This window comes from Megascapheus bottae, chromosome 10, assembly GCF_031878675.1.
Source record: "Megascapheus bottae isolate mThoBot1 chromosome 10, mThoBot2.hap1, whole genome shotgun sequence".
Classification (NCBI taxonomy): Eukaryota; Metazoa; Chordata; class Mammalia; order Rodentia; family Geomyidae; genus Megascapheus; species Megascapheus bottae.
Window position 1 is genome coordinate 50,256,172 of NC_143518.1, and position 19,428 is coordinate 50,275,599.

The 19,428-nt window shown below is 45.6% G+C and overlaps 1 protein-coding gene across 2 annotated transcripts; it reads right to left on the reverse strand.

The window, feature by feature from the left end:
- Window positions 1–1,289: 1,289 nt before the first annotated feature.
- Window positions 1,290–18,050, reverse strand: LOC150058416 (Golgi-associated RAB2 interactor protein 4-like). 2 transcript variants are annotated; one of them, XM_090341223.1, is made up of 3 exons: window positions 16,791–18,050; window positions 15,091–15,156; window positions 1,290–1,426 (listed from the first exon to the last, which is right to left on the reverse strand). In XM_090341223.1, exons 1-2 carry the CDS (start codon window positions 17,664–17,666, stop codon window positions 15,124–15,126), a joined length of 909 nt encoding a protein of 302 aa, XP_090197349.1. In that variant the 5' UTR covers window positions 17,667–18,050; the 3' UTR covers window positions 1,290–1,426; window positions 15,091–15,123. The 2 variants fall into 2 exon arrangements, with proteins under 2 accessions (XP_090197349.1, XP_090197348.1); XM_090341222.1 differs by lacking the exons at window positions 1,290–1,426; window positions 15,091–15,156 and having other exon boundaries at window positions 15,827–18,050.
- Window positions 18,051–19,428: the final 1,378 nt, after the last annotated feature.

Here is a 19,428-nt window from a genome sequence, read left to right on the forward strand (position 1 = left end):
ACTTCCACCAGGAAGCTGGGAGGAGCATCAAATGTCCTCACATGCAACCAGCGTAATTCAGACACTTCAGATGTTTATGTTCTCTTTGGAGTACACTCAGTCTTGACAAAGGACCTAACTGTGGCCAAGTTTCACCTAAAAGGAAAGTTTACTATTAGCCACGTGTGGTGACACAAGTCTGTAACTCCAGCACACAAGAGGCTGAGGAATGAGGGCTGTGAGTGGAAGACAGCTGAGCCGTTGCAGGCTAACATGAAGTATATAGTGGAGATTCTCCGCCAAAACAAAGCAAAAGGTTTCTTGTGTACAATATTCATCATTTTTTAAAAAAATAAGTAAGCAAACAATAGTATTTCCCCCCAGATCATCAAGTCCACTGAATAATTTCCTAAAGCAATTTCCTGAGCAAGCAATGTAGTGGCTCCTGCCAGGACTTTGAACCTTAATCCCTAGATCTCAGCCTTCTGAATTAGCTAGGACTATAGGCGAAAGTTACCAGTGCCTGGCTAAACCTCATAATTCATCTTTGGGTGGGTTGTGACGATTAGCTATTTCAGCCCAAGGAGAAGTTTATTGAGGGCCTCTAGGAAATAGACTTCCTTTCCCATCAGAGCACTCGGGAAAGCACCTTGGGTCTCTTGGTCTCTTGGAAACCTTGGGTTTCCCACAGTGACTGGACTCTAGAAGGAAGTTTGAAAGAGGGACAGCATGGAAGAGCCACCTATTTGGCAGTGCCCATTGGGTTGGGGGTGGGAACACCTTGTAGCATTTCAAGCTTGGGGCCTGGCACGCTCAGAAGCTGCTGGAAATCTGTGCAGCTATAGGGCTGGGTGAGACGTGTCAGGTCTGTGTATCATCAACAATTGTTTGGTTTATCCTTCCCTCTGTGGGGTGAGTTTGTTTCTTCTCCCCTTGATGTGGACCTCCCTTGTGGCTTTGTTTGGACCAATGGAATGTGAGAGTGACAGGAGCAGGAGCTTTAAATGTGCTTCTTGGACTTGGCTCAGTCTCCTGAGCTATATCCTAAGGAGGAGGAGAGCATGTCCCAGAATAAAGGGATCTATCGGACAGACAGGAACATGACCCGCAATCTGAAGCAGAGCCATGCCCAGCCCACGTGAAGCCCCCCCAGAGGTAAATACAATGTCCTTTGAGAACTTAGAATGTTTTTTTTTCTTTAAGCTGCACAGTGAGAGAAAATGGCAAATACAAATTCTTTTGAGAGTGAAAGAAAAATACAAGTGCTCATGACTTGAAGTGACAAGATTTAATCTGTCATGTAAAAAAAAAAAGCCAGAGGCTAAACCACTCAGGGAGTTATGAAGAGCCAACATCCTTTCACCTTTTCTGATTCATTCTCTCCAGGATGTGTTTCTCACCTCCATGATCCCAAGTAGACTAGATGCACAGTGTCCAGCCATCACGTCTGCATTCCCGCCAGCAGCAATGAGGATAGAGAGAAGAGATTAGCTCACTACATCCCTTTGAAAGAGTCTTCCCAGAGAGTGCACACCTGAAGTCATTTTCCACACTATTTTACAATCAGGAAAGCCTGTGAGTCAGCTTTCTGTTACTATAACAAACATAAGGTATGTAACTTATAAACAGAAAAGAGTTATTTTAGCCCACAACTTGGGAAGTTCAAGTCCATGAGCTGGCTCCATAGCAACAGTACGTCAGGGTGGAAGTATGCAGTATGGCAAAAATGTTCTCTCATGGCTAGGGAGCAAAAAGGGAAGAAGAGAAGCAGTGGTCCTATAACCTCCATCAAGGGGAATGTCCCAGTGATCTAAAGACCTCTCTCTAGGCCTTACCTCCTAACATTTCTACCAGCTTCTCATAGCCCTCCAGGGACAAGGACTTTCCAAGGACAATGAAAACACAAGCTATAGCGTCATGGGTATGAGGAAGTGCAAAAGGAATCAAAAATGAAGGATGAGATTGAGGTCTCTGAGAAAAAACAAAAACAAACAAAAAAAACTAGTGTAATTAAACTTCCCAGCTCGCAGGTGACCTGTGGACTGGACCTAGGAATAGGAATTTCTTACTGGCCACCTCAATAAGCATTGAAATCCCACAAGCAAATGCTGACTACTGAAAACATATTTGCAACAGGGACTTAAACTGGTTTTGCCTGGCATCTCTGCCTTCATTTTGGGTTTGTTAGCATTCTAAGCCATTCTCTCCATAGTCACTTTGCAATTTCCTTGGGTGCTTGGAAAGACAGGACTGATCAATAATACCTTTATGATAAAGGACTACCCCTTAAGGAAAAGCAGAGCCTTGCAGGATAGGTCACCCCCAAATGAAGATAATCACCAACAATGACCAAGCTGCACCTTCGAGCTGGGGGAACCATGTCATGGGAGCCAGATAGCTTTCCTCTAGTGATAGAGATGCCAACGGCTCCACGATTCCGGAGAACCTAAACTGAGACGACCACCAGCCAGAACACACCTGTGACTAGGAATCTTAAATCAGGCATAACTCTGTCCCCTTTCCCTAATTCTTCCTCTAATCAAACCTTATACTCATCCCTGTACTGTGAGGATGGTCAGAGAGTAGCTCAAGTGCCATCTTCCCACGATATCACATCATACAATCTCCTTTCTCTACCATATTCCTTTCCAAATAAGATTGCCTATCACTTTGTGTCTTGCCTGAATCCTTCTCCTGCCAGTCATAAAGATTTAGGACAGGCCAAGGTGTTGCCAGAGCAACACACTCACCCTCATTTGGCTCCCCTAGGTCTCAGCACAGTAAGGCAACAAGCTTCATCCCAGCCGCTCCAGATGCTCCAGGGAGAGAGAGCACTGCAGAGTGAGCACCAAATCCACCCAAGCAGGAAATTAGTGCATTCTCTATTTGGACAGGCTTTTTATCTGTGGTGAATTTATACATGGGGCTGGAGATACCATTTTACCTTTCCCTTTTTCTTTTTTATTTCCTCTTTTATTTCCCCCCCTTCATTTTTGGACAGGATTACATTAATGTAGCCCAGGCTGACTTCAGACTCAAGATGTGCTCACTACAATTTCCTGAGTCCTGGCTGGTAGTACAGGTGTGTATTACATTCCTGGCTTGGAGACACTGAAAATTAATCTTGCAAGATCTCCCAGCTCAACAAAAAATTATATAATTCTCCATCCCCTTTCTTTCTTTTCTGCAAGTCAGAGCAAGAATTCCTTTTAGTATGACAGGAGAAAGTAAGGAGATATGGGGTGAAAAAAATCATTTCCTGCTCCCCATGCAAGAAAAGGAAGTTAAAGACTCCAACTGACAGCTCCTATCTGTAGTTTCTATACTTTCTGGACTAAGCAAATACATGTGCTTCTTTTCCCTTCCTATAGATAATTCTTGCATTCTCTTTGACAAGTCACCTGATTCTATCATGCCCTAACTCCAGGCTAATCTTAGCTTACAGCTGGTAGGATGGCAGCTGTGGGATCTTGAACAAATGACTTTATAGCTCTTACGTAGCCTTCATTCCTCACAATTATATACATGTAATGGGACCACTGTGGAACTTAATGGAGCAGACATACACAACATGCTTCATACACTGTATGCCCTTCCCATTTAAATATACAAAAGAGTACTGCTTCCTACCTCCAGACAGCCTCAAATACTGAGTGCTTAACCTTGGTGCTTGACAACCTTTCCTTTAGGTCAGAAGAACAGACCAGCACCCACACCACCTCCATTGCTTTTGAGAGGAAGGTTTGAGCTATCTTTCAAGGAAGTTGGCAGGTAATCCCTAAGTCTTGGAAATTTGACATAAGGTCCTTCCACTGCACACATTAAAAGTTTGTTTGCAGATTGTCTTAATAGGAGCAGCTGTTTTCTAGTTACTGGAAAGGAAGTATCAGAATAAAATGATTGCCATGGTAGCACCACACATTTGTGTTAATATAAGCAAAAACTTTCTGATGGAACCAACAGGCTGTTGAAAACATTCTGGAAGAATCTGCTCTTCCCTTGAGATCTTTAACAAAAGCTCAGTTTCTACCTTTTGTGGTTAATTCAGCATCTCTCTGTTATTAGGGTCAGAAGAATGGTGTGTGACTTCTGGGATCACCTGACTTTCTCCTGTCCTTTCTTGCAACCAATCCTTCATTTCCAGCTTCAAGAACTTAAGTGCTTAACCGTTTGCAACTAAGTTGATCTGCTCAGAAATGGTTTCTGAGAACTTCTTTATAGATACATCCGGAGCATTCACAGTCCTGGTTCCAGAACCTTCTGTTCACTTGGTCACCCACACCCAGTGAGGGCCAAGTACAAGAGGGTTAGTGTAGGCAATGAAAGGGAAAAGGGAGTACCTGAGTGTCATCATGGGAGCTAGGATGTAACTGTAACACCCTATTTTCAAGGAGACAGGAATGTTGGTTGCTCTACTTCTTCATGAGCACTGTTGGGTAGATGTGAAAGGCTTTGCAGCTGAAGCCAGAACCAGAATCAGGAGAGGAGAATAAGGTAAGGCTTGGCAACCAAAGGCTTTTTCCTCTTCTGTTTTTTGTTGGATAGTTTAGAGACAGACATGGAACTCAAGTGTGTGGGCCTTCCTCTAATATTCAGCCTCCCAGCTGAAAGCTACTCTATTTTAAATTTTTCTTGGGAAGTAGATTCCAAAATTTCCCTAAATCTTCCTGGCATGGGAACCTCTGATTTCCAGTAAATTCCGGGTCACATAGATTTCTCTGTTCATTTGCATAAATTAGCATGCCACTAAGTCCTAGAGTCTGAGTCAAGACAAGGCAGGGAATGAATGCAAATAAGCTCAAGCTCTGTGGCCCTGAGAAGTGGCCCAGGAAGCAGCCTCAGAGACAGCTATAGCCCTTGACTTGTCAACAAGAGTTTCTTCATCCCTTTGGCCTGTGGGTTCTCTCCAGGGGTCTGCTAGGAAGCCAGCTAGGGAGGATCTGTTATCTGGGCTCTGAGGCTTCAACCCCAAGGTGTTTCAACCTTAACAGAGGGACTCACGTGGTGGGTGGGTATAAGCTGTGTTTGGTGGGACAGGAATTGGTAGGAAGAAGAATCTTCAGATCTGATCTGAAGTCATGGGAAAAGAAAAGATCAAGAAAGTGTAATAAAGAAGCTGAGTGCAGTAGCTCACGCCTGTAACCCTAGCTACTCAGGAGGCTGAGATTTGAGGATCGTGGTTCAAAGCCAGCCTGGGCACTAAAGACCATGAGACTCTTATCTCCAATTAACCACTAGAAAATGGGGAAGTGGGGCTATGGCTCCAGGACTAGGACAGTAGCCTTGAACTGAAGAGCTCAGGGGCAGCATCCAGGCCCAGAGTCCAAGCCCCATGAACGACCAAAAGAAAAAGAAAAAGACGAAAAAGAAACAGTGTGGAAGAAAGGGAAAGAGCTGGGGACAGAGGTGAGAACAGATGTGCAAAGAGGGAGAAAAAATGTTTGATGTTAGGAGAGGAGCTCTGGACTAGGAGACTAGAGAGGCAAAAAGATGCAAGTGTGGGGGTATTAGAGGCAAGATCAGGTGGGAAAGCATTGCATGACTGCTTGAGAATAGTTGTCTAGGAAGCTAATAAAGTTAGAGTGTGTGTGGCAAGCTGTTTTCCCCACTGGCTATTCTCATCCTCTCTTGCCAAAATAGTGTTTGGGATTTCTTACTGGGGCCTGGAAAGTCAACTACTGGGTTCTGAGACCATCTGTGGTTGTTTAGAAGTAGCAGAAGACAGCAGATGAGACTGTGGTGGGCTTTCCAGAAGGAACACACTGTTCCATCCACAAATGCAACTCACCTTTCAGTACATTCCATGTACATGCTTAAATGCAGGACAGAGCCTATGGCAAAAGTTGAGTGACTCTCCTAGCCAAGGAAGAAAGTGGTCTAGTATGGCATCCAGGGCTCAGAGCTAGGGCATTTATCCATGGCTAGGCCAGCCACCTGGTCCCAAGAAGGACTCTGACTCCTCTCTATAAAATCAGTCATGTCTTGGGCAGTCCTTTGAGACTTCATGCTGGCTTTACCACTGGTGATGTTGGGGAATGTTTTAAAACTCTTTAATGCCTTTGCTTTCTCATCTGGAAAGGGGGGAATAATAACGCCTACTTCACAGAGTTATCTTGATGGAATTGGTAGAGGAGTGGCTGACCAAGGGGAAGAATTCAACAGATGCTCCAGTTATTACACTCAGCAGTCCCGAATACGATGTGATGAAAAACTTACAGAGCTTGAAGAGAAACACAGATGGGGATCCCCATTTCTTGGCCCTGGGCCCAGTACGGCAGCTGTTCTTACCATTTCAGCTTATGTTGCTGAAGCCACAGCGGCAGTTAGTGTGGATGGGGCCAGGCACAGGCTCTGGTCAACCACAGATTGGGAAATGACAGTATGCACTGATGATATTTTTTCTAATGTAATGGTTTTTCTTCCCTTTAGAAAATTTTTCCTCTCTCTCTCTCTCCCTCCCCCTCTTGGCTTCTCCCTTCCCTTTCCCCCTCCCCTTCCTCTCTCTCTTAGGAAGAGAAGGAAACTGACAGGAAAGGCTGCAAGGAAGGACCCTAGTAAAAGACATAGGGCTCTCCATGACTGAATTTCCACCTCTCTATAGAGGGCATCTGGGGATGGGAGAATGAAAAATTCTTAGCAGTATCTCTGCATGTTCTGGGCCTCCTCACTGGTTAGAAATGGTAGAGAGGGTGCATGGAAGAATGGACCATAGCAGAGCTTAGATTCCCTCAAGTAGGTTTTCGCAACACACGTTTATAGGACCCCTAATATGTAATGTGTGCCAAAGTCTGACTTAGACTGGAGGGGCCCCAGAAACAAGAAGACATGGCACTCTAGGAGTTGACAGCAGCATTTCTTATGCACTGAGTCTCAGCTAAAACTAATTCTCCGAGCTGCTTTTTGGTCTGTGGCTGGAAGCAAAGAGCTGATGAGAACTAGGAGTTTGGCCTAGTGTTAGAGTGCTTGCCTAGCATGCACGAAGACCTAGGTTCAATTCCTCAGTACCGCATACATAGAAAAAGTTTGAAGTGGTGCTGTGGTTCAAGTGGTAGAGTCCCACTCCCCACTGTGGGCCTACCTTGTCCCTGTTTGCGGGGATTGTCACAGGAGACAGACTAGCGTAACAGAATTCCCGTCTCTTGGCTAAGACACAGAATTAGGTCCTCATCCCAGATTTTTCCTCAGCCAGCTTCACTCATTATGAACAAAATTTGCCATTCCTGGATATCTAGAAATGTTCAATATCTGCTCTGTAGACTGCTAATTAAAACTGAAGAGTTCAGAGACTCTTTGGACACTAGAATCACAACAAAAACAATAGCTTCACTGGGGACCATGGGTGCCTCGAGGACTGGTTCCTCACCCACTCCGTCTACAATCACTATCCATCCATCCACAATCACCACCCACCCCATCCACAATCACCACCCACCCCATCCACAAGCACCACCCACCCCATCCACAAGCACTACCCACTGCATCTATTTCTGGAAACCAGGACAGGGAAGGAGAGTGGGACAGGCCTGCTGGGCAGAAATTCCAGCTGGCCTCGGTACCACTCCTTGACCAAGAGGTTAAGGATACTGAAATGGTGAGGCAATGACTATGAAACTGAAACAAGTGGGTTTAGTTCCAGGCAGTCAGAAATGGAAAGGAAGCTGTGAATGTTCTTTGCAATACACGATTGGCTATTTTCTTATGCTTTGTTAGCCAAAACTCTGCTACTTACTTGCAGTAGGACTCCGGGAAAGTCCCTTCTCTAGCCTCAGCTTCCTCATATGTAAAAGTGCATTTGGGATTACTTGAGGCTCTTTCGGGCATGACATGCTATGGTCTAGGTATCCATGTAATCTAACACCAGGGACAAGCAGGGAGGGGACCAAGAAGGAAAAGGAGATGAAGAGAAAGGGACTATGAAATTTCTAGGAGTTTCCCTGGCTGTCAGCACCTTTTGAGTACATGAGACACAGAGAGGTCCACCAAGACTAAGTGAGCAAATTTGCTTGAATGATTTTACTCATTAAAATTTTAGTGTATGTGTGGGTCCTGGGCCTTGAGCATAGGACCTGGGAAATGTCCCTGAGCTTTTTAACTCAAGGCTAGAAAAACATTTATAAACGTAGATCAAAGAAATTCCCAACAGGGGGAGGTGGCTCACTCCTGTAATCCTAGCTACTCAGGAGGCTGAGATCTGAGGATCAAAGTTCAAAGTCAGCCCGGACACAAAAGGACCTTTAGAAAACAGGAAGTGGGGCCTGGCTCAAGGGTAGAGCAGTAGCCTTGAGCTGAAAAGCTCAGGGACAGTGCCCAGGCTGAGTTCAAACCCCATGACTCACCAAAAAAAAAGAAAGAAAGAAAGAAAGAAAGAAAGAAAGAAAGAAAGAAAGAAAGAAAGAAAGAAAGAAAGAAAGAAAGAAATTCATTCTTGGGGCTGGGAATTTGGCCTAGTGGTAGAGTGCTTGCCTAGCATGCACGAAGACCTGGGTTTGATTCCTAGGTACCACATACAAGTAAAAAAGCTGGAAGTGGTACTATGGCTCAAGTGCTAGAGCTCTAGCCTTGAGAAAACCCAAGTCCCAGGACTGGCCAAAAAAAGAAAAAGAAAAGAAAGAAATTTCCTGTGGGAGTTCTTGTGAGTTTAAGATACCTGGAGGGGTAAAGGAAAGAGAGCGGAGTGATGAGATACAGTGAAAAGATAAATACAAGAAAGGGGCTGCATGCCGGTGGCTCACATCTGCAATCCCCGCTATTCAGGAGATCTGAGGATCTGAGAATCTGAGGATCCTGGTTGGAAGCCAGCCCGGGCAAGAGTGTCTGTAAGACTCATCTCCAGAAGTGGTGCTGTGGCAAGGAGGCTCAGGGATAGTGCCCATGTCTGGAATTCAAGCCTCAGGACCAGAAAAAAAAAGTACAAGCAAAGGAGATAGGGACAGGGAAAGTACAAAAGATATAGTCCTCATAATGGGCTCCGCATTCTTCGGGTACATCCTGTCCTGGTTTTGTTAGGGATTTTTTTTCTTGGGATAGCATCCGTAACTGGAGGTATGGTAAGTTTTCCAGAGTCACAATCTTCGCCAATCCCTGTCTCTTCTTCAGTGTGGCCTATGAGAAGGGCCCAGTCCAGCCTCTCTCCCTGTATATTGGACGCAGCCTTATGACTTGAATAACCAACCTATTCCACATGATTCTGTCTTGGTCAGAAGCGGCTCCTCTTCATTACACCTTGAGACACATGTCTGGAGAGAAGCCAGACTGACCACCAAGACCAGCGTGCTGGAGAGACCACATGGGGACATTTCCAGTGACAGTCCTAGCTAAGCTCCCTTCTACACATTTCTTTCAAGGTATCAGGTGTACATGAAACTCTCTTGGACCCACCAGACGGGGGGTAGATGGGCCTCTTACTACGGTGTAGGTCAGATACCTCTGAAGACCAACGCCTTCAATGGAGTCAGCCCATGGTGGGGCCAGGAGTGTGAGATTCAGTGTCAGCCCCTTGGTATTGATTCCTGGCCCCAGCACACCAAGGCCTTGGGTAAATCCTTCTAACTCTCTTGTGCCTTTCTTTCCTCATTTATGAAATAGGAGCCTTAATACTTACTTCACAGAGCGGTGGTGAAAGAACTAAACACCATTATCTCTGTAGATTGCTTAGAGAAGTGGCTAGCAGACAGGAAGCACGGAGCAGCAACTACTATTATCTGCTAGATACTACTCGCCAATCTTGCACTCCACTCCAGACAATAGCTGAACCCTGCCTAAATAGCTGATATAAGAAAATCATTGTTGTTTAAAGTTATAAAGGTTTGGGGACATATTTAAATAAAATAAAAGGCACGGTTTCTTAAATCCTTTGTCTCACATAGTAAAGAAAATTCCTTAGAATGTACTTTCCAAAACAATTTTAAAGCCAGGGATTAGTGACTCATGCTTATAATTCTAGCTACTCAGGAAGCTGAGATCTGAGAAATGCAGTTTGAACCCAGCCTAGGGCAGGTTCTATAAGATACTTATTTCCAATTAACCAGCAAAAAGCCAGCAGTAGAACTGTGGTTCTAATGTTAGAGTGCCAGCCTTAAGCAAAAAAGCCAAGCAAGAACATGAGACCCTGAGTTCAAGCCCTAAGCACCAGTACCAAAAAAAGGAAAAAAAAATGCAAACCAACTTCTAATTTTTCCAATAAAAAATATAACAAAGTCACCTTCTTCTTCTATAGATTACTATATTAAATATGTATTATTTATCTACATTTATACATACTGGTGTTTAAAACTAAACCCAACATCCTAAACATGTGGTCCTTTTGACAAAATGGATAAAAAGTCAGTACTTCTGCTAGTTGTAGGTCTATATGCAAAGCACATATGGCAGAGAGAGAGAGAGAGACAGGAAGAGAGAGAGAAAGAGAGAGAAAGAGGTCACTGCCTTCCACCATAACAGCTAAAATGAAAGAGATGAACGACACCTAACTTTGGAAAGGATATGGACATTCAGAACTCTCATAAATCTTTTTTTTAAGTGGGTTTAATTCCTTTATCTAGAACAAACTTCTCCCTACTATCATTCTACTATCTCATACATTCTGGTGTAAAACAGTACAAACACTTTGGAAACCAGCTTATCAGTATCTACTAAATCTAAAAATAGAATGCATATATTTAATTCCATTCCTAAGTATATGCTTGAAGGAAAGTTACAACATCTTTAACATTTTATAAAACATTTTCAGAGCAGTATTAGTCTAATAACCCCAAATTGGAAATGATCCAAGTTCCCGTCAAAAGCAGAATGAATTGTAGTGTGTTCACACAATCAAATACTGTGTAGGGATGAACATGAGTGAACTACAGCCAGAAGAATTGTGGATCCATCTCATCAACATGGTGTTGAGGGAAAGAAAGCCAAGACAAAAGTGCATTTGCTTTGGGTTGGGAGTTTGGCCTAGTGGTAGAGTGCTTGCGTAGCATGTACGAAGACCTGAGTTCCATTCTTGGTACCACATACATAGAAAAAGCCAGAAGTGGTGCTGTGGTTCAAGTGATAGAGCCCTAGCCTTGAGAAATTCCAAGGACAGTGCTCAAGCCTTGAGTTCAAGCCCCAGGACTGGCAAAAAAAAAAGTGTATTTGCTTTGCAATTTCAATTACTTAAAGTTGGGAAGGAAGCAATCTTAACTAATAGTGTTAGAACTTAAAAAAAAACACATGTCAGCTATAAAAGAACTCGAGGGCTGTTTCTGAAGGCAGTTCTGATGTTTGGTTCTTTCTGTAGGTGCTTGTTGTATGGGATTGCTCACTTGGTAAAGTGCCATTTGATGAGATACTTGTGATCTGCCCACTTTTCTGTGCATAAACTATGCTACAAAATAAAAATATTAACATTTAATCTTACTAAAAGTTTTATGAAAAAGTTACTACATGTGCTCTTTCTTGCAGTCCTTTTTGGGCCAATGTCATTTGCAGTGTGGCAATGTGACAATGCCTATAGGAAAAGAAAATTGGGCGATAGGATCAGTGACAAACATCCCTGTGTGTGTGCCTAGACTTTAGCAATCCATGGCCCATATGGAACAAGCTAGCCTCAGAATGACACACTGGTACCAGCTGAGGTTCCTGGCAGCTAGCAGCCTTGTCCACAAACAATGCTAAGGATGAAAGGTATCGATACTTCCGCACTCCTATGTGGAAAGACATGGACCTCCATTATACTTTTCAAATTCTCTAAGTTGGCAAGGTGGAAGAGCCCATGCTTACTTTGCCCTTTGGTTCCTGGAGAATCCAGCTGTGTAGACAGCTCGCGTGCGGATCCCCTCTGGACTCATGAAGATGGGGAAGTTTTAGGGAGATGTGTGGTGTTCTGGGCCTCTCCTCAGTATCATGGCCTTACTTCTTCTAGCCTAGTTTTCCATCAGATCTCATTCCTCTCATTCCTCTCCCCACAGCATGTACTCTGAGTGTCATATGCATTGTGCTGGACCTTCTGGGCTTGTCTATCATCTGTGAACATGCCCAGGCCGCCTTTCTCTGTGCTATGTCACTGTCTCTACAAAGAGGGTCAAGCTGGTCACTCCTGCTCAATCTTTCCTCTCTTATAAATGCGTCAGGTGTGGTGGCTCACACCTGTAATCCTTGCTACTCAGGAGGCTGAGATCTGAGGATCAAAGTTCAAAGCCAGCCTGGACACAAAAGGACCTGAGACTCTTATCTCCAATTAACCTCTAGAAAATGGGAAGTGGGGCTTGGCTCAAGGGTAGGGCGGTATAGCCTTCAGCTGAAGAGCTCAGAGACAGTGCTTAGGCACAGAGTTCAAGCCCCACGACTGACAAAAAAAAAAACAACAACTGTCTTCTTCTATACATATTCTGAGAGAGCTACCACTGTCCTTTGTGTTTTGGGTAGTGTGTGTGTGTGGGGGGGGTGTGTGTGTGTTGGGGATAACTATCAATGTCTTGATTATGCTAAGCACTCTACCACAAACCAAGATAGGTTTGTACTACTACTGTGTGTGTGAGAGAGAAAGAGAGAGTCTCTTTTCTGTAGTCCCTGATTTTCTGTCTTGCCCATAGTATGTGCTCAACAATTATTTTAGTGACTTCCAGGCTTCTAGGCTATAGATAAACTCTAACAAGAACCCAATATCCTGGTTTCCATGGCTACTCATTTCTCGCTTGTGATGGACTCTGGCTTCTCAGGGGATCTGTCTGGTGGTTTTTCCACACTTCACCATCTACTAGCCATACAACAGCTTAGATAAGTTCATGTCCTTTTTGCCACCTCCCATCTCTGGCTTCTACCTGTTGCACCCACTAAATGGGGGAGGGGGGTGATTATCAGTGGTGTGACAAAGGGAAAAGTGACTGTGACTCAGTCCTGACTCATCTCAGTCAAGCCAGTGCAAAACTGTAGTAGCAGTATGTGGCCAACATGGGGCTCGTCTGGGTCGGGGCCAGTCCAGTCCAGTCAGGCAGAGAACTGGAACTTCCCTCCCTGTTCCAGGCACATTAACAAGAAAACCATGGAAGCAGTGGGGGGAGAGGGGTCTTTCAGATTTTCTTAAAAGGTTTGGTATGCTGAGCCTGCCATATGACTCTTCTTGCCTGTACGGAACTTTAGTACTTTAATACATTTCTCTTTGCCTTCTGATGTATTTTAAGTTCTTGCTGTTGCCTTCATAGACCAAGATCTCCGGAAACCGTCCTGTCTCATATCTTTGACATCTCCTGAGGACTCTTTTTTGTCCCCCATGATCAACTGGGCCCTGGGCTCCCTGTTTCTGGTCAGAACTCCTGAAGGATCCCCCTGCCTCCAGGGAGCCCCCAGCCCATCACCCCTCCCATACCAGGCACCAGCCTTCAGTGACTCCACTGAGCTACTGCCACAGCCCATTTTGTTCCTATTCAGTTTCCTGATTGCTGGCTTCCTGCCCTCCTCTCCTCTTGCCAGCCACCTAGCAAAACTGAAATACTTGTAACTGCTCAATGCACTGTGATGTTTCAAGCCTTTGTGCTTTGCACATATTTCTTACTCCCTACCCCTCCTTCATCACCTCTCCTGCCCTCAGCCTTGCTCCGGGGTACTTACCTGGCAGGGCCCTCATTCATTCTTCCAAAAATGTCAGCATCTCTGAAGACTTTTCTGACCCTCTCCTTGCTGTGCTCCAGAATCCCACCTCGGAACCTGTCCAGTTCCTGAACACGCATCTCTCCTAGAAAGGTTGCCCTGAACAGTTGCACTCGCTCACATGCCTGCCTGGTCTGCTCTGCTGGACTGGGATCACGTGAGGCGCTCCAGTGCTCAGGTCTACACCTAGAGCAAATCCTTTAAATGCTTCCAACCTCAGTTTGTCGATGTGCCAAGTGGAAAGATGTAAGAATCCAAAGAGACCTGTGTGCTGTGCAAATGTTCTACTTCTCCTTGTCTGTGTAGAAATCCTCACATGAAAGATGTGATCTTTTTGTGATTTCCCCACTTTTCCAGTCAAAGGAAAGGCTAGTCAGAAATAAACCATTAATTTGTCTCCCAGGAGATCCCTCCCAGCTTTCATCTGCAGTTCTAAGTTAATGATTCTGAGGTTGTTTTCTTCACTGGTCTCATTGGTATCTAATCTTGGACATGTTTCCTCCTTTCTTCAGGATACTTGACTCACTCCAGTAACTCCTTATCCTGGGATCAGGAACCTGGTCTGGCTGGTGAAAATGGTGGGTGTGGGTAGATCTTGGTCTGGCTTTCTCAACAGGTCCTCCCTCCCCCATATCTACCATGCTCTCTCCATTCACCAGAGGATGTCCAAGTCCCCCAAAACAGATTTAGGAATTAACTGCAGAGGTCCAAGCACAAAGACACTGTGACCCAAGTTATCACCTCCTTCATGTGAGGTTTGAGGACTGGCTTAGAGGATTTTGGGATGGAGAAAGAGTTCTGGGTCCTATCTTTCAAAAGTTTAGTCAGTGGCTGTGGGGAGGAGTGAGAAAAGCCTGGAATTCCAAGGTCTGTTTATAACTATAGTGTAAGCAAGCCAAGGCTGAGGAGAAAAGCCCAGGAGCCAGGCACAGATTAAGGGACGATCTGAGCAATCTCCAGATAAGGCCAGGATTCTGAGCTCACTGGAGTTCAAAAACCATCCCATGAGGGCTCCCAGGAGTCTCTCCAACCCCCAATCCCTGTCTTCTCCTAATCCTGTAGATTTAGTGTGCATCTCTATAGAGCTCTGGTTGTGGGTTTTTGTAATGCCTCGTCCTATGCCCTGGAGAGGCCTCTACATATCTTAGCTAGGAGTGCATGAAGCTATGGTAACTGGGGTAAGTACTTTCTGAGCCTATATCCTCATGGGTAAACTTAGGGTAAACTTAGGACTGCATAAAGTTATGGTAACAGGGCAGGTACTTTTTGAGCCTCAGTGTCCACATCTGTACAAGGGGATAGCATTCTTGTTAATAGTCAACCATAGATTCTTGTACATACATAATATTTAAAAGGAATACACTGACTTAAGTCTGTGACAATCTGTGCCATCACAATCACAAACCATCCTGATTTCATAGAACTTAACATGGATAAACTAACACAAATCACTAACACCCATATACTCCCTTGCTTAATAAACACAATTCTTACCAGACACAGGTTGCTGACGCCTGTAATTTCTATTCAGGAGGCAGAGATCAGATGGTTCAGGAGAGCCTATCATAAAAAATAACCAGAGCAAAAAAAAGAGCTGGAGGTGTACCCTGAGTATTTCCCACTCTCCCCCCCAAAATACCTCTGAAAATCTTGGGACCATCTATTGTTCTCATCTCCAGCTTTTCCCTGAAATTTTCCCTTGTTTTTGTCTGGCTTCATCTTGTTTATGAACTCTCTATATGTGGAATGGTATATGAGTGAAATACATCTATGTAATTGCTGACTGCTTTGAATATCTCACTCCATGCCTCACTATAATAGCACTTCTTCTGTTGGTGGAAATGTTGACTGTTTCCAGTGTTTTGGTCAATATTCTCATAACTGTCACCTATTCTCATAACCATCTCCTAGAACATCTGGGTTGTAGTGTATCCCTCTAGACTTCCTAAGGCTAGATAAGGACGCCCCCCTCCTCAAATTGCCAGCAAACAGTGCTGCCTCTCCTTCTGTATGGACTATGGGCCTTTAGTGGAGGAAAAGCTCAGGGCAAAGTAGAGGTAAAACTCAGCACTCAGACTTTGGATCTCAAAAGTCAAGAAGGGGCTGAGTCCTCACACTGGCTCTGTTGAGCTGAGCCTCGGGCACAATCCCAGGCACAGTTGACATCACAAAAGGCACTGTGACATCACCCCTGAGCTATGGGACATTTCAAACAGCATGCGGCAAGCCATTCCCAGGTTGAATTGTTCTTTATTTAAACTGCAGTCAAGGAAGATGGAATAGGCTTCTCTCTGGGTACTCCCTGGAGCCAGGGACCCCTTTGTAGCTTAAGGGACTGGCTTCTATTTAATGCTTTCAAAGGCCATTGTCTCGATATCAGATGTCACAGAAGTAATGATCTCCAGTCCCTGGCCTTGCTCTGTTGTCTCCATGATGGCCTCCATGTTGGTCCTCTCTACTGTCTTAGCCACGATGTCGTCGTCACGTGATGAGGCGAGGCCTCGCGGTGAGGCTAAGGCTTTTGTAGCAAGGTTGGATCTGATGTTCCTCAAGAAAGAGCTGATCCGGCCAAGTCTCTTGTTTGTAGAAGCTGAACTTGCAGTGGAAAAGCTCCTCCCGGACTTGTGGGAGGTCCTTGACTCTTTTGAGATGGGGATATGGCTACTGCCCTTGTGGGAAATGCTGTGCCTATTTTCCCAGGTGCCATCTGGGCCTTTTTCCTTCTTATCATCTCTAGTGGCTCTGTGACTTAATGGTTTGCGGGTTATCTTGTCCCCCCCTGTCTTGCGAAGACCTTCCCCGGTCCTGGTTTGATGATGTCCTCCTCTGGCCTTTACTCTCTGCTCCCTTCTTGCCCTCCTTTCTTTGCGGGCCGTGTTTGGAGAGGTTCTCTGCTGGCCAGCCTGTCTGCCCCTGTGGCTTTCATTCAGCAAGGGAGAGCTGAGCAACTCGATTGCTAGGTCCTCCTCTAGGTCAACCTTCTTATGAGTCATATCTACTCTCGTTATTCCCACGCTGCCTTCTGGGCTGTGGCTGATGGCTGTTTTGGAACTGTGCTCTATGGATTTGCTTGCTGCCCCTGCCATGGCAACCCTAAAACTCTTTGGGGATGTCTTGACAGTGCCTGAGATAGCCAGGTGGCTTTTGCTTCCTCTTGCACCCATGGCTACCCCTCCTGGATTGGCTGCGCTTACCTGCCCCGAGCTTGCAGACTTGGTTGCTGCCATGGCTACTGCCCCTGCTCTAGCTGCCGACTCCTTGTCAGGGATGGTAGGTTTTCTTTTGGGGGTCGATGCATCAGGCAAGGCGGTGGGTTTGTGGGAGTCGTACTTGGTTCTCTCCCCACCAGCATAGGCGGCAGAGGTGACCCCGTGCACCTCGTGGACCAAATGGAGGCTTCTGATGCTGACTTGGTCCTGATCTCCTTTCCCTTGGAACTCAGCAGCTGTCAGACTGGTCCTGTCGTCCTCCTCAAACGAGGGCATGCAGATGGTGTCCTCCGCTGGGATGGCGTAGGTACTGCTGTTACTGTCCACGGGTGGTCGCAGGAGGTAAATTAGTTTTTCCCAGTAGGCAAAGAGATCTTCCCGTGCCTCCAGAGGGGGACACAGCTGCAGGTAGCAAGAACGGCCGGTGGCAAACTTTAGGCGAAGCTGTTGTTTCCCACGATCATGAACAGAGATCCTTACAAACTTCAGTGGAAGGAGCCTGGTGAGCTCCAACGGCCTTGTAGCCCTGCGCTTTCTTCCCCGGTTGAGGCCTCGTCCAGCCTGGTCTTCAGTGCCCGTGGCTGGTCGAGCCAGGAGCATGACATCTGGGAGTGGGAGAATGGGGCTAGTGCTTGCAATCCCCACCGTCACCATCCGGACACGGTTGTGCACGTCGATCACTTCTCCCCTTTTGGTGATCTGGATAAAGTCACTCTCGAATATTGGTGCATACTTGAAAATATCATACTCTCCCTTATACAGTTGCTTCTGTAGTTTTCCCATGGCAGTATTGAACAGGCCCACGCCCGAGGCACTTTGGGCGGTGTAATAGGGCAACACACACTCACTTTTCACGGACATCTTGTCCCAGGACAGGAACTCTGGCAAGGCAAATCCCTGTGGTCTTTCTTGGTCTTGTTGGCAGAGCTGTGTTCCTGGGTCACAGAGATTGCACTACAGCTGGTCTCTCAGCCCCACCCCACCCCGCAGGGCCCCCAGGTTGCCTCAGGGCCCCCCAGAGGCCGGGCTGCGGTCAGGAGCACAGATGATTGACAAGGGGGCACTGTAGGATGCTTGGTCCCCACACTGAATCCCATCAAAGGTGTAGAGATGCAGGTGGGTTCCGGCGAAGTTTTCTTCTGGGTCTAACCCCTTCACCTCCACCTTGTGATATATATATTTTTTAAATCTCTGTGAGAGTCTATAAACTGCAGTCCTAGTGGGAGAAGTGGCCACCCTTTTGGCCTCAAGCCTCTACACAGCCATATTTAACCTTGCTGTCCTTTGTGACCTATCACTGTCACATACCCCTTTGTTCTCATACTTCAGCTGTCCCCACAGAGGACAGGACCCTCCTTCCCACCTTCCCCCGCCCCCCCAGCCAGGGATTCAGGTAGGTAACAAAACATTCACATGGGAAGTTTTTAAAGGAATGCTTCCCTCCCTCATGCAAATTGAAAAGATTCGACAATTCTTGGCAGTCTGTAGAAGCACAAGATGACAGAATATACTTGAACCATATTATGGTTTAATTTTATTGAGTCATCTATAATTGCTAGCCTTGGTCCTCAGCACATCCTTTCATCAAATCTCAGTAAATGTTAACACAATGATCTTTCACAAAATTCTGATCTTCAATAATTAGTTTAATGTAACAAGTTGCATCTTCTAGGCATTGTTCTATATGTTTTGCATGTGTGTGTGCGAGTGAGTATGAGAATTGGAGCTTGAACTTGAGCCTTGTACTCTTGCTTAGCTCTTTAGCTCAAAGCTTGGCACTCTACAGCTTATGCTATACCTCTACTTCTGGCTTTTTTTGGGGGGGGGGCTGTAGTGGGTCATGGGGCTAGAACTCTGGATCTGAGCTCTGACCCTGAACATTTCAGCTCAGCTCAAGGCTAGAACTCCATCACTTGAGCCACAGCACCACTTCCAGTTTTCTGATGGTTAATTGGAGATAAGAATCTCACAGACTTTAGTACCCAGGCTGGCTTTGAACCTCGATCCTTAGATCTCAGCCTCCTGGGTAGCTAGGATTACAGACATGAGCCGCCAGGACTCATCCTCTTCTGGCTTTTTGCTGATCGATTGGGATTTTTTCCGGCTTTGAACCATTTCAGGAGATTTCAGCCTCCTAAGGAGCTAGGTTACAAGGATGAGCCATTGGTGAGCTGTATTTTGCGGATCGTTGTAAAAACTCCTTGAGCTTGGGACTATTGTAACTATTATTATTATTTTTTTTTTTTTTGCCAGTCCTTGACTTAGGCTCAGGGCCTGAGCACTGTCCTTGGATTTTTCTCAAGGCTAGAGCTCTACCACTTGAGCCTCAGCACCACTTCCGGCTTTTTCTAAGTATGTGGTACCAAGGAATTGAACCCGGGTCTTCGTGCATGCTAGGCAAGCACTTTAACCACTAGGGCAAACTCCTGGCCAAGTATTCTCATTTTAAATGGAAAGACAATGAGGGCATATCTTTTGCCTACATTTACAGTTTCATAATATTATTTGAATCCAGGTCTAGCTGGTCCCAAATCTTTATTCTAAATCACTACAGCTATTGCCTTACCCTCCCCCCGCCACAAAAAAAAAGCTTGAGCTAGTCTATTTTCAAATTAGACTAGCA